General features: G+C 45.6%; 1 protein-coding gene across 1 annotated transcript in view; it reads left to right on the forward strand.

Moving 5' to 3' along the window:
• The window catches only part of scube3 (signal peptide, CUB domain, EGF-like 3), a 66,081-nt gene that overhangs the window by 25,798 nt on the left and 18,133 nt on the right, over positions 1-22,150 (forward strand). The window contains exons 4-7 of the mRNA XM_053425490.1: positions 2,113-2,247; positions 12,490-12,636; positions 14,044-14,160; positions 18,959-19,006. Coding sequence (XP_053281465.1) covers positions 2,113-2,247; positions 12,490-12,636; positions 14,044-14,160; positions 18,959-19,006 — 447 coding nt within the window. The remainder of the gene's footprint in view (positions 1-2,112; positions 2,248-12,489; positions 12,637-14,043; positions 14,161-18,958; positions 19,007-22,150) is intronic.

A 22,150-nucleotide genomic window follows, 5' to 3' on the forward strand; every position in this document is an offset into this window, starting at 1 on the left:
CCTTTGGCTGTCTGCGGAGTGACGCCCCCCCCCCCCCCGGTCGACCTCAGCTGACACGACACATTGTTTTTCGAGGGACGGGACAGTTTTTGGGCTCGTGGAATGCGAGAGGGGAGCGGAGAGGAGACTCGGCAAACTGATGGGGGTCGTGAGTGAGTGCTACCTGCCAGTGACCTACTTATCACCCCTGGAGGTGTCTGTCAAAATCAGGTGCCACTCTGCGAGCACCCTGTGTGTGTGTGTGTGTGTGTCTGTGTGTGTGTGTGTGTGGTGAATCCACGTCCGTCCAAATGTCTGTGTGGAAAAAAGAAGAAAGGACAGAGACACGTTTAACTTCTAACTTTGCCGGTCTGAGAATTCCCCAGAAGTGAAACTCAATCGAGGCCGTCTCAGACTGGACAAATAGACAGTAAATTAGTTTCGCACGATGGTTTTATTAAAAAAAAAAAGAAAAAAGTCTTGTGTATACAGCAGATTATTGATGCATTGAGCCGAGGGATGGATAAGGTTCCAGTGTGGTCGGTGGTGAGGGACGGAGCCCGGGTCTCGGGGGGGGGGGGGGGGGGGGGGGGGGACTCCTCGCAGCGGAGTCATGCACAGCAGAGGCCGCCAAGCTCCGCAGCACGCCATCCCCCATGAAGCCTGCAAAACACCACATTGTGCAACTGCTTTCATTTTGAAAAACACTTCTTTTTTTTTTTTTAAGATTAATGGATAAATCCTCTGCTGTTCATTTGCTTCTTTTGTCAAATCCCACACTGAGTTGGGGAAGGAAAAAGTTGTGTGTCTTTGGGAGAGAACACCTCGATGTGCACAATTCATTATGAGTGGATGTGAAGTCAGCAGCTCTTGTATGTGGTCAGTGTCTCTGTCGCTCCCTGAGGGCGAACAAGGCCCGAGGCGACACCTTTGTAAACGCTCTGCCTGTACGCAGTTGTTGAGGTGGATTCATATGATTGCTTGTTACCCTGCACACCCCCACTACCCCCCCCCCCCCCCAATACTCTCCTTTCTTTCCATCTCGACTTTTCCTCTCTCTCTCTCTCTCCTTCTCATCCTCCTCCTCCTCCTCCTTCCTCCCTCTCCCCGCATTCCTGCTGTCATGGGGCTGACAGACACTCGTCATCAGCAGGTCCTCTGACCCAGGTGGATCAGGTTCCCCTCTTGTCGGGGGGATTGTGCCGCGTGTGCATTTTTATGGCTTAGTGCTGCACAGTTGCAGTTTTTTTTAGTGCACCTCTGGTCGGCTGCCATGTCTGATAACCATTAAGACAGACATGGCCTTCTCAGACGGCTTAAGACAAACTCCTCTGGCTTTTCAAAAGATATCCAAACACTTTCTTTTTCCTGCCTTGTGACATTTTGCACATCAGAGCTCCACCTCTGCTGGTTTAACCTGCTAAATGATACATGTGAGAAGTTAATATATATTATTTAAAACACAATTTATTATTTTAATTCTATTTAATTTTTAGAAATACTGAACAAATTGTTATACAATGGAAGAACTCAATCTATTCACAGTGGGTTTTTACACAAGGAATACAGAGCAAGTTTATAGCCATTTTATACGTGTCCTGGATGTTTGTCAGTTTGTCCAACACAGTTTTGTTATCAAGCTCAATCAATCTGCACTAAAGATTCAGGTTGGAATGAGTCTTGGCCCCCGTCCCATCCTTTCACCAAGTTTGGTGGAATTCTGTTTAGCAGTTTTTGCGTACTCATGCTGACAAACAAACAAACAAACAAACAAACAAGCAGAGAAGCAGACACGGGCATGAAACAGAACGTCCTTGACCGAGGTAAAACTGTTAAACCCGACACAGTCTCAAAAGTTACTGTGCTGTTAGCTCGGGAAATTGCATTTTTCTAAACAATCACTTTTCCTCTATTTAGCAGGCTACATTCCCCCGATGTCATTGTACTTGTAAACGAACAGAATATAGATATATCTGCATTCCTAGAAGCCGTGCCAGTTTCTGATTCACAGCTCTAAACGGGTCTCAATGTGATTGCAGACAAACCCTCAGACAAACAGTTTTCCATGTAGCATTCGCTCTGTCTTGAAAGGGATGTTATTAATTTTGAATTTATGTCTGTGTCTCCTGGCAGACGTGGATGAGTGCTCGGAAGGCAACGGCGGATGCCAGCAGATTTGTGTCAACATGATGGGCAGCTACGAGTGCCGCTGCAGAGAAGGATTCCTCCTCAGCGACAACCAGCACACCTGCATCCAGAGGCCTAAAGGTTAAACACATGCACACACACATGCACACACACATGCACACACACATGCACACACACACATGCACTGTTTATTCATGGGAAATAGCAGGACACATATTAATATTAATGCATGTGATGGAATAAACCTGAAGATGTGGATCTTCAGGTTTATTTTTTAACAGTTTAAGTTGTAAAGGTCCAAACTCTGGGATCGGCTCTAACAGGCGTAAATGAAAGGCGAGCAAAGGTAAGTGTCTCCAGACTGAGGGGAATAAAAAAGAGCAGGGATGAATCTCTCTTTTCGTTTTCCACCCACCCTTTTTCAAATTGAACCAATCTAGTGCTTGGCAGCATTTGAAGGTATGGAGGTATGAGAGTGGCCTGCGGGGTCCTGCGAGCAGAGAAAACAATTAAAGGAGCAGCCCGGGGCCGACACGCCTCTTGTTTCTCGAGCATTCCTGTGGGATGGAGACGTGACAGGAGAGAGCACAGAGCCGGGCTGCTCTGAGGTTTACTCATCAGACACAGGGCGCACCCCCGACACACGTTCATAACGTCGTGGCTGGAATGAGGTTTTCATTTTTGCATTCTTGTCTCATTGCAATTTTTCTACAGTGGCTGAATTGTACAAGTCTGTAAAAAAACAACACAGTGGTTGTATTTTGTAACAAATTCACTCCTGTTTGTTAAGATTGCACAAAATTAACAATTTATATCGTAAAAAAAAGATCAGACTCAGTGTTACAAAATAAATGGAAAAAAGCATTTTTTACTAAATAAGCTGCCATTGTACTTTGTTCAGTCGTTTTTCGTCATCGCTCTGAAAAGCAACACCAGGGGAAATGAACAGCTGCCATCCCCATCACAAAGCACATTAATTCAAAAAGTAATTATCCAGCTGTTTTCAGATTCCTCAGCCCTGACAGGTCGGGGCTGTGGATTCTTTTAGGCTCCTGGTCTCTCGCAGCCGAGCCTCTCTCACTCAGAGAGGAGCCGACAGAACCAGAGTGTCTCTTTATCTCTGCCCTCCTCCTCCTCCTCCTCCTCCTCCTCCTCTCCCTGGATCTTTGGTGAGATAACTGCTCGAGCTGGGAGTCATTACACGAGGATGTTCCTCAGGCCCCTGGATGGTGAACCGATGATCTCGGAGGTCTGGTTTATGAGATCAGTCTGGCCCTGTGAACTGTCAATGTTTACATTTCATAAACGCAGTGTTTTCCGAGTGGAGGCGAAAAGCGGGATCATGTGTTTCCAAGTGCCGCAACTATATCAGCGGTGTCGGAGGCAGACTGGGAGCACCGGCCCCCGTCTGGCCACGCTCCCTCCGTCTCTCTCTCACTTCCTTTCTCCTCTTTCCCTCTCGACAAATGCCCGTTAATCTTCCATTTTCATATTCATTTTGTCTTTATTGCTTCCAGATGAGGCCCATTGGGATCAAGAGATTAATGCTGCCATCAGTCTATAAACTTCCTCCGCTCGGCAGATAGCCGGCCTGTCATTGTTTCATTATTTTTGAAAGACTAACAGACAGAACAACCGCTCATCTGCTTATTATTACTGCTCTTATTACGCTGTGTGTCTGCAGGAAAATGGAGGTGGTGAGGATGTGGCTTTGCCAAGTTATTGGACAGCGAGCCTGCAGGATCGCTGTAAAAGCCCCCCCCCCCCCCCCCGCTCGCTGAAGAATTATGCACAGGTGGCTCAGGAAGGGGGAAAAAAATTGTAATTGAGAAAATTAAAACTGATTTAATCTCCCGGCCAAGTCGCTTTTAATGCCGCCCTCCATCCATTCTGCCGGGTCTCTCTGCTTCCTAAGTGCAAAGCCCGGGGTGCCGTTTTCTCATGAGCTTTATTGTTCTCATTAAAAAGACATCAGCTTTCCATTTCTTTCATTAATGGGTCAGGTGTACCCTGGGCAACTACTCGGGAGTCTTTCTGATGACGGTGGAGGGCCGGTCACCGCAGCGCCCGGTGCTACCAGGCTGTTCCCCCTGCTGGTGAGCTCTTGTTAGCAGTGAGCCGGTGCCAATTAGGCAGCAGGGGTCTGCCAGCCTCTCAGCTAATGACAGGGCTGCTGCTGGCCTGTCTCTTATTAGACCTGCCCCTTCCCCCCTGAGCAGGAATAACTCCGGCCAAATGAAGGCTCCATTGTCTCGCTGGCCAAAATGTAACAGTTCATTTATTCTCCCCAAACATTTCTTCCAGTCAAGAAATAAAGCCTTTGAAAGGCCAGCCAAGGTGCTTAGCGGTTGATGGGAATGCCATTTAGGTCAAGAAAGGTTCCAGTGCTTTGCGTTTGATTTATTGTCTCTCTCATATAGGAGGATAACAGGGACGTATGTGTGTGAGACGGGATCCAGCACATTGGAATTCAGGAATTTCAGGCTCAGTCAACCCACACATCCATAATTTCAGCCCTCTACATTTCTGAATATCCGCTCGGGCAGTTACCTGAAGTGTGCACTGATGAGTTGTTACCTCAGTCACGTACGGCAGCTCGTGCATTCAGTCCTTTTTGTCTTCTGCAAAAAATTATTATTGGGATTTGAAAGTCAGTTCTGTTGAGCTTAAGTAGAACCAGTCACGTAAGAGATGCATGTAGAGGTTTAATAGTTAATAAGATCATCTTTTTCAATATGGCAGGAGTCAGGCTGGGACTGAGAGGAAAGACGTGCACATCAGAAACCAGTATGAAAGTTCACCGCAGCCTGATGATTACATTACGATCTGAAGCTCATTGCTGGGAAGTCTTTGATTGCGTGAGCCCCGAGGCGTCAGCGTCACCTTTCACTGCCGGTATCCATGTACTAATAGACCACTGCACTCGACGTGCACAGTCACAAGCCAGTGAGCATAAATTAAATCCAGAAGGAAGTCTACCATTCAAAAAGACATTACTTTATAGGATTCCATTAAACGTAGATGGCTGTTCTGCAGAACATGCAGAGCGAGAAATTATATTTCATCATTGGAGTCGACAATCAAGAGAAAGTGATTCACAACTCAATCAATCAAATACACTTTTTTAGCTTCAAGGGTTTTCTTCATCATATATTTTGGTTTTACCATAACTTAAATATTTTGGAATTTAGGCTTTTGGAGAATTTAATGATATTTTCTAACATTTTAAAGAGAAACTGCATCCATCATCTATACAGCTTTGTCTTTTTAAAGGGCGTGGGGGGAGTTGGACCCAGTCCCAGCTGACATTGGGCAGGAGGTGGTGTTCACGCTGGTCAGGTCGCAGGAACATGACCTGCAGAAACAAACAACCTTTCACAAAGTCAATTAGGTGTCATTAATAATCCAAACCCCAATCTGCATGCTGGAGCACCTGAAGAAAACCCACACAGACACAGGGAGAACATGCAAACTCGACACTTTATAGAGAAATTGTTTTATAAAATATAAAACGTTAGGTTGATTGATGACAGGAATTGTCTATCTTGGAAAAAGTGTAACATTTTCCTGTAGGAGCCTTGTTGTTCTCTATGAGTTGTTCTCTATGAGTGCAGCGCTCCGTACAGTAGGCCTTGTCTTTCCAGGAAATGTTTGCTCTGTAAATAAAAACCTCTTCCTGTGTTTACAACCTTCATTAGCTTCCCAAAGGGGTCGTTACCCCTCAAGCAGCTAATCTCTTCCCTCTCCTGCTCTCTCTCTCTCTCTCTCTCTCTCTCTCTCTCAAATTCAGAAATGCCGACCTGACGGACACAATCACACACACTGACTCGCACAGGAGCACAACTCAATAATTTTTCAATCTAATCCCGCTGGAGGCAAATTCAGAAACGTTCTGTTCTGACATTAAGATGCACAGCGTGGCGTGTCGACCTGCCGGCCAGAGCGGCAGCGACTGTACGAGCCAGAGCGGCAGCAGCACGAGGAATTTTCCAATAAACGTGATCAAATCCATAATAAATGGCTGCATCATATTCTCAGTTAGTTTTGCCTTGCAGCCATGACATTCCTTCTGTGTGAAATCAGGCACGGGGGTCACTGAACCTGCTTTAATGCTTTTCTCAATGCAAGAAAAAACCCCCCTCTTCTTTCTTACATTGCGTTACCCAATTGGCAGAATGTTGCACACTTTCATTTCAGGAAGTACGGCGCTGCTCAACTGCCTGTTTCCATCATCCCAGTGATGCACTGTTTAATATTGCAAAGTCAAAAGTTTGTGAAGAGGCATTTTGTGGGTTTTCATGCATGTTCTTGTCGGTTGTCCCACCGCGGAGGAGCCGACATGGTTCTTCCATGTTCCCGTCGGTGGTTCTCAGCAGGCCGGCCTCTCTGTCTGTGCGTTGGCCACAGAACTGTTTTTACAAGTGCAGAAGTCGCTGCTCCATTGCTCTGCAGCCCAACCGTATAACCAGGCTCTTTTCCTATTCTGGGGAAGTGGAGCGAGAGGAACACCTCGTGCTTCCACCCGCTACCTCTTCACTCACCGCAGCAGGGAGGACGCACATCCACGGGACACTTTCATGTCCCTCCCGTGTCTCTCTGTCCACCCCCTGTCTTTGTCCTCGTCTTTTTCTGCCCGTCTCCTTCCGTCATGATCTCCCCTCGTCTTCCCTCTTTGTCCAGACTCTCACAGGCCCCATGTCCCCCCCCCCCCCCCCCCACCCCCACCCTCTCGCCCCCACCCTTGAACAAATATACACCAGTGGCTTGGGCTTCAGCAAACGTTGGCTGCCTCGCCACTGAATTCTCCTTACCTCATTTGAGATGGGCATCCCTTTTGCTGGTGGGTTTGTTGAAGGCCATCTCTAAGCCGGCCAGCCCAGCGCGCTGCTGCCGACTGCCTGAGTGCCAGTGGGGTTTTTCCACTAACACTTGGCTGTCATGGCTTTAACCAGCGGGCCAGACTGAGCCCTGCAGACACAGACGCCTTCTTCACTTGCCTCTCCCTTTGATTTTATTTTGTATTTTTCGGGGGGGAAAGAATGCAGCTCTGTGATAAGATGGAGTGTCTCATATCTTTTTGTATCTCTACATTAGAGACAGCTCTAGCAGCCGTGCTCGTGCTCTGCAGCCTCGGCTCTGCTGGGAGGACGCCCGGCTCCTCTGGGACTGCACAATGAGGTGACCTTGATAGAATCGGAGTGAAAGGAAAAGTGGCAACGTCCCCAGCAGGTGCTGCACGACTGTCAATGACACAGATGGGCGGACGCACACACAAATGCCCGTGTGCGACATGCATACATTATGCAAATAAACTTGTGTCAATGCATACGCATGCATTAATGTATGCTTACATGCACACGCACGTGCACACAGATTCTCAAGAGCCTTTTACAAGGGTCTCCACTGTATTCATGTCTCTCCTTTAAAGTGTATCACTTCACCAGTTAGAGTTTGGAACACTGTGCTTGTTAAAGGTCTCTGGTTTCAATCTCAGGAGAAGGATATAATATATATATATATATAGTTGTACATTAATAAGCACTTTCACAGTGACAGGTATCCGTCCGGAATTCTCGCTGCTGTCTTTTCCATTCACTGCTTGTTTATTCTTTTAGTGGCTCCTGTGAGAAGCGGCGTGCGCAGCCTCCACACGGCCTCTTGGAGCAGGAGAGAAACCAGCACTAGGGCGACAGACCAAACAGTAGCACTTGGATCTGATTCCCTCTGCTCCTTCTCTCTTGACCAGATGGCTTCCCCGTCGCGCCGCCCTGACCATCTGCGTCGCAGCTCAGCCCGGCCCAACCCGGTGCAGCTCCGTTCCCATTCTCCTTTCCATGCGCTGACATTTTTATCCTCCCATTAAAACTTTTAAGGGCCCATTATCTAAGAGGAAGGAATGCTGCTTTAATAGTGTGGTGGCTCCATGCTTAGGCCCCTGCTTTAACCAACACTAGCTATAGATGCTTAATGTTCTCCAGCCAGCGTCAGGCAAAGAGGGGACCCCCCCCCCCCCCCCTCTGAGAGACGTATGACAGCGGCTCAACCCTGGACCATGAGCCCTCTTTTCTCTGCCCCGGGCACTCAGGACAGACCATAAACCCTTGGCATGCCTTCCTCTACTTCAGCCCCATTGTTTCACTCCCTCCACTTCATGTTCCTCAGGTTTAAGAGGGCTTTCTTCCCTGCGGCCTCCTCTGAGCTTTTGTTTTAGGAATCACAGGAGTCGGCATCTCAGCCGGAGCACCCGCGTTCACTTTCCTTGCTCTCGCACAGCTCCCTAAGGTCAAGTCAAAAACGTACACCCTGCTATTGGAAGTTTACTGTTGTTTGTATCTTTGGGAGGCGGGTTTCACCTCAGAGAGAAAGTCTCAAGGAGCCTGTAGCCCAACATGTGGTGCAACAGAATCCTCCCTGGCAAGATGTAGGTGTTTCACCGTGTCCGAGCAAATTGTGTTTTCTGTGGACGTCTGGTTCTAAGAGAAGCAACTTGGCTCAGGAGCAATAGAGTTTAAATAACAGCCCCCTGCCTGAGACAGTGATTTGAGCTCCAATCCGTTTCTCCAAAGTGCTTTTCGTTCCCACTGACTCGCCTGCAGGAGTTACCTTCATCAGTAAATCCCCCCCCCCAAGTTTTTTAAGTCCAAGTCACACTGACTCAGTGACAGACGCACAAATTGATTCTCAGATAGAAAAATCTGAACGTGTAGGTCACCTTGCTCCGGGAGGATCGAGCAGTTGTTTCTCTGGTTTAGAAAAAGGAAAGGCACGCGTGTGGATGTTTAGCTTGCTCAGCAAAATCTTATTGGGTCACAATTATATTGAGAATGCCTTAAAAAAAAAGTGCTTCTACAGTCACGCTGTGTTCTTACAGACACTGAGAACCTATTTCCTCAGCTAGTTTCCTACTGTGAGTGAAAGGATCCTTCATGGACACGCTCATTTCTGCCAGAGCTCAGATTATTTCACTCTAGAGATTCTTTTTTGTTTTTCTCCTGTGCTCTTCCCTCGGTTTTTCAATGGGTTCTGTTGGGTTGTGTGGTCACTGTCTGTGTCCAGGCTTCATGCTAAGCTAACTGGCTGCTTGTCATGGTTTCATGGATTTCTGCCAATAGATCCCTTTCACCTAAATTTTACTCACTGGACCTTTTAACAAGAAATGTAAAGATCTTTCATTAAAACGTCTAAAAAACGACTTGACCTTTGTTTTATATTTGTTAAATTTATACTTGCATGATTTCAAATGTTTCCCAGGGATCAACATATCAAGTTTTATTCAAGCTTTAAAAATAGTAGTAATAACAGCAATTACAATTAATTTCATCTGTATAGCGCTTTTAACCCAAAATCTGAGCAGATAAAATTAATAACTATAAATATATAATACATATCTAGCTTTCTCCGTCTCTGCCATATCTTCCGGTTGGTGCATAAACTGAATAAAACTTGAACTTATGCGTGAACAGGATTTTCACCTGGATTTACGAATTTCACTGGTACTGGTGGTGAACGCACAACATCGTCAAACTAGGTCTTCTGTTATTTCTTTTGATTGAGGGACCCCTAGTGGCCGAAGTGTAAGTTAAGCAAGATTTTTATAGGCTCCTGGCAACAGCGCCACTTTTTAGTGGTGGACACAGAGGTCATGACCTTTAGTTGTGGTCACTTCGCAGAGGGAGCGCTCCGACTTGTTTCCTCAGTTTAATTACATTTGTCCTTTTTACAGTAGTTTCTGTTCCCGGTGAGCTGTGTGAAATCCTATATCCTCTCTGGTTTGTCCCTCGGTAGCTATTTGGAAGGACTACTTCTCATTTCCAAGACGTTGGACTCTATTTGCCGTCCAGTTCTCAGCCTATAAAGTGGTCTGTAATACTTTTTATTCGTTTCTCCATAAAGAATTATGTCTTACGGGTCAGCAGATTGTTTTGGTTGATCGTGGTATATATGATCTAGAGCTTTTTTTTGTGTGTGTCCACCTCCTAATAAATGTATGTTATTTTTCCTGCTTCCCATCATTTAGTAATGATAAAAACTGGAGGCCTCTGGCAGCCGGTTAGAGGGAACAGCACACGGAGGATGAGAGCTGGGCCTGGAGAAAAGGGCCATTGTGTCAACACTTTGGCTTTTATTGGTCCTCAGAGACATGAAGGCCCAGGTTCTGGCCCCGGCTCCGCATGCTTATTGATGGATGGGTCTGTAGCATTCGGGTAAGAGGGGCTGCATTAAAATGAAGGTGGAGTAAAGTGAGTTTTGGGATCCATAACACAACCTTAGTAAGTCATCTTTAGTCCGGTGGGGCTGCTTGGTTGGAAATCCAATCCTCTGTCAGGTTCACAGATGTCGGTTTTTCTTGCGCCGGCCTCAGAAAGTGGCGGAGCGGAGAGAGGGGGGACCACTGAATTCCACTTCCCACTGAAATGTGGCTTGCATGTGAATTCTGCAGCTGCTCTGTTGATGCTCCTTCACGGTCACTTCACTCAGTCGTGTCGTGGCTTCTCCCTTCAGCTGACGCGCCGGTCCGGTGTTTGTGTAGCAGGGCCCGGCTGCTGCGGCAGTTAGTGTGTGAAGACTGACGTCGTCTGCCAGAGTGACAAGCGCCCGGGCAGGGGGGGGCGTCTGAGGGGGATAGCATGACCTTGTGACACGTGTTGACAGACTTAAGGTGATGGAAAGTATTTAAGCAGGAGGTCAGGATCGTCTACATCACTCACGTTGTCAGCTCCTGGAGGGAAAGAGAAATTCAGAATGGGTTTCTTGACATCCACAGTAGCAATGCATTAAAGGGCAAGTTTTGTTTTTTTGGAAACAAGATATGAAATCCAAAGGGATAGTGGAGGCACAAATTAAAATAAAAAAAGAGAATAAGAGGGCACATACCTCCAAAAAGGCTACTGCTCTCTCTGGCCTTTCCTGAATTTGTGCATTTATCCAAAACCGTTTCAAAATTTCATGAAAATCAGTTCAAAGAAATTGTGATAAAAACAGAACCTCCTCTGCGAAGTTAACAAAAGAGCATCAATTATTAGTTCATATTTATTTACAACTTTCAAAATATTTTATAGTTACATGTAAAAGCTGCTAAATTTTCGTAAACCGAGGCCCAACAGTCCCAGTTTGAAATCAATCTGAATTTCACTAGATGTTTATATGGATCTGCACCAATTTGCACAATCAAAGAAAGTAAAATAAAGGTCCTGAGTCCTCCCCCAAGTCCAGATCTGCATCTAAAATGAATGAGATCTTCCCTGGGTCATACCCCACCCCTCCACAAAGTTTCAAGGAAATCAGTGGAGTAGTTTTTTTGTAATCCTGCAAATGATCAAACAAACTCAGAACAAAACCAAACCTGTGTGAGTTGCTCTTGGTTCTGTCCAGACTGACGCTCCACACAGTTCTCTGAGCGTCACCAGGTGTCGACACGAATGCAAATGATCGAATCTACAGCCACAAAAAAAGTTTAGTTAATTAAGAAAGTTCGACTTGAAAACACCCTTCAGTGCAACAGCCGATTTAATGAGACGTTAAACGGAGGAGTCCTCTACCTCCCTGTTCACCAGAGGAGCAGGAGAGGAGATCTGTTTTGTTTTAATGAGCCGGAGATCTGGGGTTTGTCACCGCGTCGGTAGCGCCGGCGAAGTTTCACTATAAATAAGTCAAATCTCTGTGTCCTCCCTCAAAGGCAGCGTCCGATTGGATCATCATTCATGACACGAGGGTCCCGAGTCAAATGCAAATTATGTATTGCCGCGTGCCATGTTCAGTAAAGCTGTGAATAATTAAATGCATATATTTTCAATACCATTTATATATTCATTTTTTGGGGTTTTTAAAAGTCTTAACTGAAGTGCTTCGACCTTGACTTGACTCAAGAGGCCTTTTTTTTTCAGTGCTTTTAAACTCAGTCTCTACAGGGAGATTTTAACAAAGGAGAGTTTTTTTTTTTTCTCCTTCTCTCCTTTATGGGGGATTACCTCAATTAAAATTACAGGTCTACTGGATCAGCTCCTGCTGGGAGTTTTATCCTTTCTGTTGGCAGCCTCCTTTTTATAGCCTGAAACAAGTGAGCGTGTTCCAACAAGTGCTTGGATCGTTGTAGCGGGAGGGGGGGGTCCGGGGGGGGGGGGGGGGCACGTCATGTCACCAGCAGTCAGCACATGTGCTACTCAGGGTACGAGTGCACGACGGGGAAATTAAGGTTTTTTCACTCCTCCTGCACAACCCTGTAAAATCTAATTTAAGACTGAATGGTTTAAAAAATAAACAAGTTAAGGTTAAACTCTCTTTCTCTCTCTCTCTCTCTCTCTCTCTCTCTCTCTCTCTCTCTCTCTCTCTCTCTCTCTTTCCTCATGCTGTTTCCCTCCACAGCGCAACCAGAAGGCAATAAGGACGGACCCACCTGTATGGACAAGAACCACGGCTGTGCACACATCTGCAGGGAGTCACAGAAGGGGGGCATCTCCTGCGAGTGCCGACCTGGGTTCCAGCTCACCCGTAACATGAAGGACTGCAAATGTAAGTCAAACGCACACACGCACACACACACAGACACACACACACACGCAGAGGAAGGATTTATAGGCTCCTCATGAAGAAGGCGATAGGGGTTGGAAACCTGCCGCTGTCGGATAATTGCACTCATTCCACAAATGCCTCTCCAACAGATTTGAAGCCGGTTCCCTGACATTTGCGTTACATTGACGAGCTGCGGCTAATCTTCTGAATGGTCCTCGTAAAAAAAAAAGGAAAACATGTTTATCGAGTAAGGGGAGCGATCATTTACACAACCGTGGCGAGTGTGGAGGTCACTCGAAGGGGACCGGCTCTGACGGACAGCGCACACTTCCTGTCGCCGTGCAGCAGAGATCATCCTGTCAGGGCCGGGGCCGGGGCTGATGGGGGATTTGTCTGTGTTTGGATAAGGATTGGAGAAGTGTTATTCTATAGTTTTGCTGTGACAGCCCAGGAAAAGGGCAAAAGGCGCTGGGATGGTTGGGTGCAGACAGGATGGCGGTGGAGGGCTTCGCTCGCTCCGGCTCTTTTTCACTCTGTCATCACAGGTGTGTTTAAAGTGCCAAGGTTAATGCTTCCTTCAGCCGCCAGCATATAAATGTATTTGCACTTAAAGATTTGCAAAGAGACACGCATGAGCACACAAACCTAGGGAAGGAATCGCACACCCTTCACAGTGACTTACAATGAGTGAGCGAGTTCAGCCTCCTGCTCAAGGCCGACGCCTCAGCTGCCGGAGACTTTAAAATATGACCTTTCAAGATCCTTCGCAACTCACGAGTCACTCTTCAGTCGCAAGGATGAGAAGATTTAATATGTGGAGTAATGAATGGAAGCTGTGACAGTGATGAACACACTGTACATTCACCACTTAAGGCATCGAATATGTAAATCATATCACGACCTTCTACATATTGTGGTTCACGGATTTTTGACTTTAATCTAAAACCAGTTCAGTGTTAAATAAACCTACATTTCATAAGGTCACATATTATTGCATTGAACACCTTTTGAGTTTAAATAATAAAATAATAATAAAAAATTGAGGATTTTTGGCTTCCAATTGCAATATTGATAGTATGTAGTAAAAAAAATATTAGATACAGATACATGTCCATCTGCCAATATACATATATATGTATAATGATTCCTAAGATGCTGTAATAAGAAATATTTGTCAAAATGTGTTTTTAAAAGAAAACACAAATGCAACCAAATGTTTTGAAGCCGAATAAGAAAATTAAAAAAATTCAATGTCAACATAAATAAACATTGTTTCTGAATTGTTTACTCTGTAAAAGAGATTCGATTTAATATCTGGGCTTCTCTGCAAACATGAATGCTGATACTGATACTTTAAAACTGTATTTGTTGACGTAGAGTTTACGTTCTGTGTGTATCCTCTGATAGTGACGTGTAACTACGGGAATGGAGGCTGCCAGCACATCTGCGAGGAGACGGACCACGGCCCCAAGTGCTCGTGCCACATGAAGTTCGTCCTGCACAGCGATGGAAAGACTTGTGTAGGTGAGTCATCTCAGCCCTGACACCACGACGAGGGCACGAAACCAAATGAGAAAAGATTGAGCCACAGACAATTAACCCGGCGCCCAGACAGCCAATTGAATCAACATCTGGAATGAGGTGTACATTGATAAGAAAAGAGGGTTTTGTGAAGAAGACGTGCGCCTGAGTCTTCTCCTCTTGATCTGTGACATGCAAGGACAAAAGGCTCCCCCCCCCCCCCCCCCCCCACTGTGCTGTCCCCTCTGCTGCTGCTCCAGTAACCTCTCAGTCCCTGCATCTGCTTCGGCTTTACCTCCTCTTCCTCCTCTTCCTCTCCTTCACTGGACACTGTGCAACAGCTCTCCCCCCCCCCCCCTTTTCTCCTCCCCCTTCACAGCCACTCGGTCAGACGCACACCTTCTATTAGCCCCCGGGTCACTTCCTCCACTGCTTCCCATTAGGGATTAACTCACACCGCTGACCTAACCCTCCGCTGGCATTTATCAGGGTTTGCCTGAGTTGACTTAAGTTGAGTAAAAAATCATTCGGCCACTCGGGCATATTGAGCCGCTGTGAAGGGCAGTGTGTGCGTCGGGTGGGACCTGCAGGTGCACGGGAGTCACAGCGGAGGTCCTGGATTGATGTGTGTGGATTGTGTTCAGCCACGCAGACAGGCCTTCATTGTATCCGTCCATTTGAAGTCCCTTTAATGTTTTCTGCTGACATTACAAACCTGTTTAAACCGATTTATCCAGGGGCTTGGAAGTGTTGATTAGCTGGTTTTGTAACGTGAAACCTCGGTGATTCTGGTAAAAACATATTTTATTTTTGTCAGGGAGACTCACACAGTAAAGGAATGAGATGCTGGTGAGGCGGTCGCTCGGTTTCGGTGGCTGTTAGACTCTGAGGGTTTGATTTGGGCCTCGGCTGATAAGCTCAGTGTTTCTATTACCACAGCGCTGATGAACGCCAGACCAATGTCAAGGTCTGGTCAGCCAACCTGTCATTACTGCTGTACCCTGCTGGGCTAGGGGGACGCCACAAAGTTGACCGCGACCAAATTATATGCCGTAGCCCGTCTTTATTTCCGAGGCAGAGCCCGTGCACGTTCGGTGTGTGCCAGAGTAGGAAGCAGTCGGCCAGTTAGGATCTCTGGTTTCCCCCCACAGAGTCTGGGGGTTACGGAGGTGGAGGGCGAGCCGCTCTGTGGTCGACACGGGGGCGCTCCATCTCCCAGACACTCTATTAGTTAATAAAAAACCTCCATAAAACAAACAATCTGCCAAATGAGCCGCTGACGGAGGAGTGAGTGACAAGAACGCTGGCAGAGCTTCAGTGAGGCACCAGGACTGTAATGCTGAGGGGTTTCCACCATAAAAACACACCATTAAAAAGCAGCGTCTGCACTTCGGTAAAAGCTGAACAGATATTCCAAGTTGCTGCGCCAGATTTAAGGATAAATACTTTAACCCTTGGCCTTGTTTTTTTGATATGTATGACTTCTTATTAAATGAAACAGCTGCATCTCCTTTTAAGAAAGGGATTCCATTTTTTGATTTATTCCAAAGCTTAAAAGAAATCTCTCTGAGCTGAGAAATCACATTTGAATCCTGTTGGTCTTAATTGTCCCATGAGGATGGAAATGGCTTCGCGGGTGTTGTTATATATTTCTTGCTCTCTGCATACAGCACGTAGTGATAATGACCCTTTAGCCTCCGCGTTTGGAAATAGTACTAATGTTAAGAGTGTGGCAGTATCCATAGCAGCTACACAAAAGGAAAATAGCCTCCTGTTTAACCTCAGTATTGATTTAAACACCGACACCAGAAAGAATCCAACACATCCTCGTCAGTGGCTTCTGTCTCCTTCAGTATTCTGCAGCTTCACTGTTCACATCCATCTTGTCGGGGGTTTCATTTGCATTCTGCTACTTTTCTCCTTCACTCTGTGGTGTCTCTGCTCACCTGGGCTCGGTCATGCATTTTGTAATAACACACAATACCCTACCGCTGCGGTTGGGAGGTGTTGCTCCTTCATCCTGCCCGTCTCACCCCTGTTGATACTGTGCCGGCTGTAGGTGAGAATGTTAATGTCGGTGGAGGCTTTGTGTGGACTGTTCTCACTCAAACCCACACACACACACACACACGTCAACACACACTTCTAGAGACACACATTTAATCAACTGCTCGAACTCAAACAAAAAGTCCAGATTTTGACTGAAATCGTCCCAAAAAAACTATAAATCTGGTTTATTTTCTGTTTGTAATGACTGTGAATCAGGAAAGTTTAAAAATATCAGGAGGGAGCCGCCGTCATGTGGAAGCATTCATGCTGTTAGCACAGCAAATCATAAACATTCACAAATAGCAGGCAGATGCCGGCATGCTCAGGAGTTCAATCATCTGAAGAGTTGGACACACTACACACACACAAACACACACACACACACACACACACACACACACACACACACACACACACACACACGCACAGAGTAAGAGAGCGAGAGATGCATTTTATAACACAAACAGAAAGCCAAACAAACAACCCCACAAACATACGATAGGATATCCAGCATGAATGCATCACATGCATGTAGACCCGTGCAGTCTCTACATGCACATGCCCGTGACATAAACACAGCGCTCTGGTTTCGGGTGGTCCGTGGATTCACGTCTGTTGTGTGTGGTGGTGTCTCTCTTTCCCTCTAACTGCTGTGGATGGTTGTTTCTGGACGGTGCATGTTGGGACTGGGACACACTGGTCGAAAAAAAAAAACATGGACGTCCATGTGTTGTTGACCTGTCATTGACAGACTCGGGCATCTGTGTACTACCATCTCAGAGAGTATGTGGGATAATTCCAGGGGGGGAAAGGGATATTTTTTTATCATAAATTCTGTATTTTTTCCTTTTTTTATTGAAATTCTTAATTTGAAGACACCCCAGCAGATTCATGGGTGAAAGTACATGAGCCGAATACAAAAATGTGTACTTGTAGATGAGTGTAGATGCACATTCAGTGGGAACATCTAGTAGAATGTATTAACAGGCGTCTTTTGATGTAAAGTTCAATATAAACAAAAAGACACTTGGACCTGATGGACCTTTAGAGACTTGACACAGCAGCGTAATAACATTGATCCTGAAATGATTGGACCATAACAGCTCTCCCAAAGCACAGACACCATCATGTCTGTCCCTGTCTCTCAGCTTGCAGCACTAACCACCACTCACTCTGTCTGTCAAGGCTCGCAGTGCTCGCACTAACTCGCCGAAGCCTCCTCTCGCTTAGAAAACACAGCAACACTGCACTTTGTCTGCACCGTGCGGGAACATCTGCTTGCATGACTGCATGTCGAGAGGTAACACTTTCTGCCTTGAAATGTCACCCCCCCTCATCTGGGACGAGGAGCCGTCCTCAGCAGTGCGTGGTCGTGGCGGTTTGGAAAATGATCACTGCTGTTTGCTCTGCAGCGACAGGATAACACCAGATCTCTCATCACCACCTCCCGTGGGCACAAATGGACTTTAATGATGTGTTTAAATCAGGAGAGAAGATCGCCTCACGTTGTTGTTATCCACCTTGTATCCTCAGCTCATGATACTCTGCATGAATTATGGACTCTGCTCGCAGTTATTCTCGTCACTGACCCGGTGTGTGCGTGGGAGCAGGGAGGCTACAGGTGTTACATATGAATAAAGTTAGAACACAAACTCTCACATGATGGATGGGATGATGTGAACTTATCTGTGACGTCTGCCACACAAAACTGAGTTAGCTTAGTGTTAGAACCTTTAGACAGAAAGTTCGGAGACAAGTTGCTGCTGCACTATGGAGCCCCCTGATGGTCATGATGAAAATTTATTGAGGATCGCAATATGTTACTTTCCCGTTCCCATCATGCAACATCGTCATTTCATTATAGTTCTGCAGTCATTTGTATCCAGCCAGTTGTCCTGAGTAAAGTAACTGGTTCCACGTGAATCAGACGCCATCCTCCAGATCAGCATACTGCTCCTCTAGAGAGACCTCCTGCTTTAAGAATTAATTTAAGTCAAAATCAATAAGCTGATCCATAGTGGGGACCCGTCGGGACCCCGGGAAAACCACCAATAAACATGTGTGGCAGGGACACAGTACTAACAGGTCGCACTACTCAGGACCAATACTTTCTGGGCTCGGAAGGAACAGAAAAAATAAAACTACTGCAAGGTGACGCAATATGAATTGCATGGGCCCGCAAAAGTAATCCTCAATAAAATCCTTACTCTGACCCTTTGGGGGTTCCGTACTGCAAGAACAGTTAAGTTTAAGAAATGTGTGGCTTAAATAACTTTGTTTAAACATTAAATAAAAATATGAAGAAACCGTTTCTGTCAGTTTTGGTACAGTTGTCGATAAAAAGATGACAAATCCAAAACTGCTTTGAATTTCAGTAAAACTCATTTGACCAAAGCGTGTGCAATTTTGTTAGGTTCTGATAAACCAGCAGAAATCCAGCAGAATCAATAAAGTAGCTGAACATACAAAGGCCTCTTCTTCAGGTCGTTCTTCTCACCCAAAGAAGAGCAGACACCTGTAGCCTCCCACCAACGCTGCTTCAGTTAAAGTCCATAAGTCATGCAGGGGGAGGGGGTGGGGGGGGGGGGGGGGGGGGGGGGGGGGGGGCTGTCGGGACACAAGGTGGATATTCAGTGTACCACCTCAGATCTTGTCACATGCTCATGATTTACACAACACGCAAAGTGTACGGAGAACTAAAGGTGTGTTTTTTAAAATGTGTGCGTGTGTGTGGGTGTGCGTGTGCATGCAGGAGAGAGGAGTGTCCAGTCCCAGGCAGCCCCACAGCTGTTCCCCAATGGTAAATATGTGTTCCTCCTCTGACTCCTCTCTCTCGGGGTCTGTGGGTGTGGGGAGTAGAGGAAGCTAACCTAGCAGACACTGACCGGGCCCTTCCCCTCCCCACAGGGGCATCCTCCTTCTGACCTTTGACCTCTGACACCCTCCACACCTCCTCCTCTTCCTTCTGTGAATGCCCTCTCAATAACAAACCGCTGCCCGTGTCCAACCACACCTTTTCCAAACACAGCTGCGGACAGGGAGCGTCCGAGCAGCATTATGAACATCATGTGAGGTGATGGAGATGTACTGTATGTGACACGGTCCAGATTCTACTTGTCAGAGTCAGATCCTGCACTTAAGGACAGTTCGAAGTACTTTACAGCAAATACTCCACCACATTCACCTGACTGTCACTTTTCAGGTTTATATTTTAAATATAAATACTCAGATAAACGTATACAACATAAAATATGTGATGTAAGATTAAATCAGTGGTTCCTAATATGTTATACATAAGCCACCTTATAATAAAACGATGTGTAGTTGGGGAAACATGTCTGAGTTGTTAGCTTTTCCACCAAAGAGACTTTTTCTTAATATTTCTTTTCCAAATGGTCCGACTCCTGTTTTCCTTCTCTACGGTTTCATTAATCTACCAAACAAATTGTTTTATATGTTTTAATCAGTTTTTTTGTTTTAAATCAACCATAGTGTTTCAATCTTGGCTTTGGATGATATGCATAATTCAAATGAATTAAAAATTGATATTTGTGAATATATAACACTATTTTCAAATTGCCTTGTAAGAACTGGCTCTGGGGACAATAGAGAAAAAGTTGCCTATAAGCTAACATCCTTTATAGCATTTTGTCTATTGATTAAACATAAACAAATTATAAATATTAACATAAGAAGCCTTTGTCCAAATTTTTAAGCGCTTTCAGTTTAACTGTGATGGTTTCAAAGAGGCAGACAGAAGACTGAAATTCTGTGTGTTTTGAAGTGAAAGAAGGGAAATTAATCTTCTGTTGTTTCAAACCCTGGGTCCCAGTCTCTAAAGTCCATCATCGTGGTCGATTAGCTGTGGTGACGGAACCGTGACGAGCTCACGATGCAGCAATAATTCACGTTAACGATAAAAAAACACAGAATCCCTCATAACTCGCTCTTTCAAACATGTGGGAACTCGTGGCCTGAAATAGCGAAAAAGAAATCAATATCAGTCCGGTTTGTTTTTCTACTTTGTGGGCAAAAGTAATTTGTTTCACTGGGTTTGCATCAGGGAGAGTGGAGCTCATGTGGCGGGGGGGGGGGAAAGAATCAAAACTTAGTTTATGATAATATCCTGAATGCAAATAGGCCCAATGTTCAGGACGAGCTGTGGGAGAATAAACTCATAAATCTGCGAGGAGCGGTGAATCAAACCTCAACACATCAAAGAGACTTGGGATTTAATTATTTCATGTAAGAAACAGAGGGAGGAGGCTTGTTCCCAGAGGAGAAGCCCGTTTAAGGTAAGGAGCAAAAAACAATAGTGTTTTATAAGTAAGCAGTTGTTACTACTGTAAGTACACGAGCGCTGAGTCCCCCACTTGCTAGAATTCAACACTCTGCCCTATTTCAGGATTCTGTGGCCTACTTTGATTTATTTTATCCTCTGAAATAGAAACAAAAGAGCAGGAGACATATGTTGCAATCTGCTTTATCTGATCTGTCCCCTGATTTCCTGTGTTCGAACATTAGCACTTCTTTTCACTGGTTCTGTTTTAGTGTTGTGTTATTGAGAGGGCATTCCCTTCAGGGCTGTAGTCTGGTTTTATGTGTCTGATGCACCTTCAGTTTGACTTTGCTCTTCTGTCTATAGCTGCATGTTTGCTGTTTTGGTCAAGGAAACAATATTTTTCTCCTTTTTCCTCTGAAGTCATTTTTATCTCCAGTGACAAACTCTCAGCAAATCGTTGTCTTTCACCTTTTTTTTTTTTTTTTTCCTGTCCTCTTCGCCCGCTGCTGCTTTCTGACGGCGGCCATTAGAAACGTGCCGATGACAGCTCGGGCAGAGGCTGCTTGTCGACAGCTCTGACGTAAAGGCAAGAAGTGGTGCAGCCGTAGATCCTGTGGCTTCTGTTAGAAAGATGCTGCGAAGCCGTCTGAGCCTCTCTGCGTATGAAACGTATACCGCCGAGGCTCAGCGTCAGACCGAGCCCCCCCGACACATCGCCCCCGAGAATATTTACAAAAGTCTGCCCACTGTTGCTGTAATTGCAGATTCCCAACCTGGTGCATGTGTGGATGTGGCTGGTGTGCATCCAAAACACACAAACCCACACACATACCAGAGCCTGTGTGTGTGTGTCTGTCTGCGTGTGTGTGTGTGTGTGTCTCTCCCCTGCCCTCACGAAACCATAATGTCAGAAATATGTCTTTGCTCCCTTAATGCATGATCATTACAGTTTGGTGAGATGGCTGTCTGACTCAGCGTTTCGGAGACGTGTCCTGACACTGTCTTGTTGTCTCGTCTGCCAAGTGTCTCTGCTCACACTTTGCAATTATGTGAAGCCACAGTGCCATGCTCTGAAGCCTGGGCTGGGACGGAGGTATTAACTGGAAGCCCCCCCCCCCCCTCTACCCTGCGCCCTTCTGTTGATCCAGCTCCAGGGAACCAGATCTAGAAAGGGTGGGATTTAATGATTATAGATCGGTATTAAGAAGAGATTGCGCGTTTTGTTCTTTTAAACGATGCCTTTAATCTCACTGATCGACTCCAGTTCAGAGCGTTTTGTTTAAGCATTTCTTTTAAAGTTAGATTTGTGATTTGTAAAGTAAATAATCTTTGTAAACTGCTTGAAGTTTAGCTAAAGGAAAAAATTTGGAATTATTTTGTTTACCAGGGATAACAAGAAATACTAAATACTAAACACAGAAAAGGGTATAGATGAAAGACATCAGCTTCCAGGTCTTAAAACAAGTGAAATAATCTGAATTTTAGACTGTAAAAAGTTTTAATTAAATATGCACACTTTTATGTAGGTCTTATTAATATTACCTTCATTTAATCCTACTTCCCTCGTGCTGTAAAATAAGATTTGTTTTGTTTTTAAGAGAAATGTTTCAGCGCCTGCAGAGTTTTTAATGTCTCCATTTGTTGTAGTTTTTATTACAACAA

Source organism: Pleuronectes platessa, chromosome 6, assembly GCF_947347685.1.
Source record: "Pleuronectes platessa chromosome 6, fPlePla1.1, whole genome shotgun sequence".
In the NCBI taxonomy this organism is placed as follows: Eukaryota; Metazoa; Chordata; class Actinopteri; order Pleuronectiformes; family Pleuronectidae; genus Pleuronectes; species Pleuronectes platessa.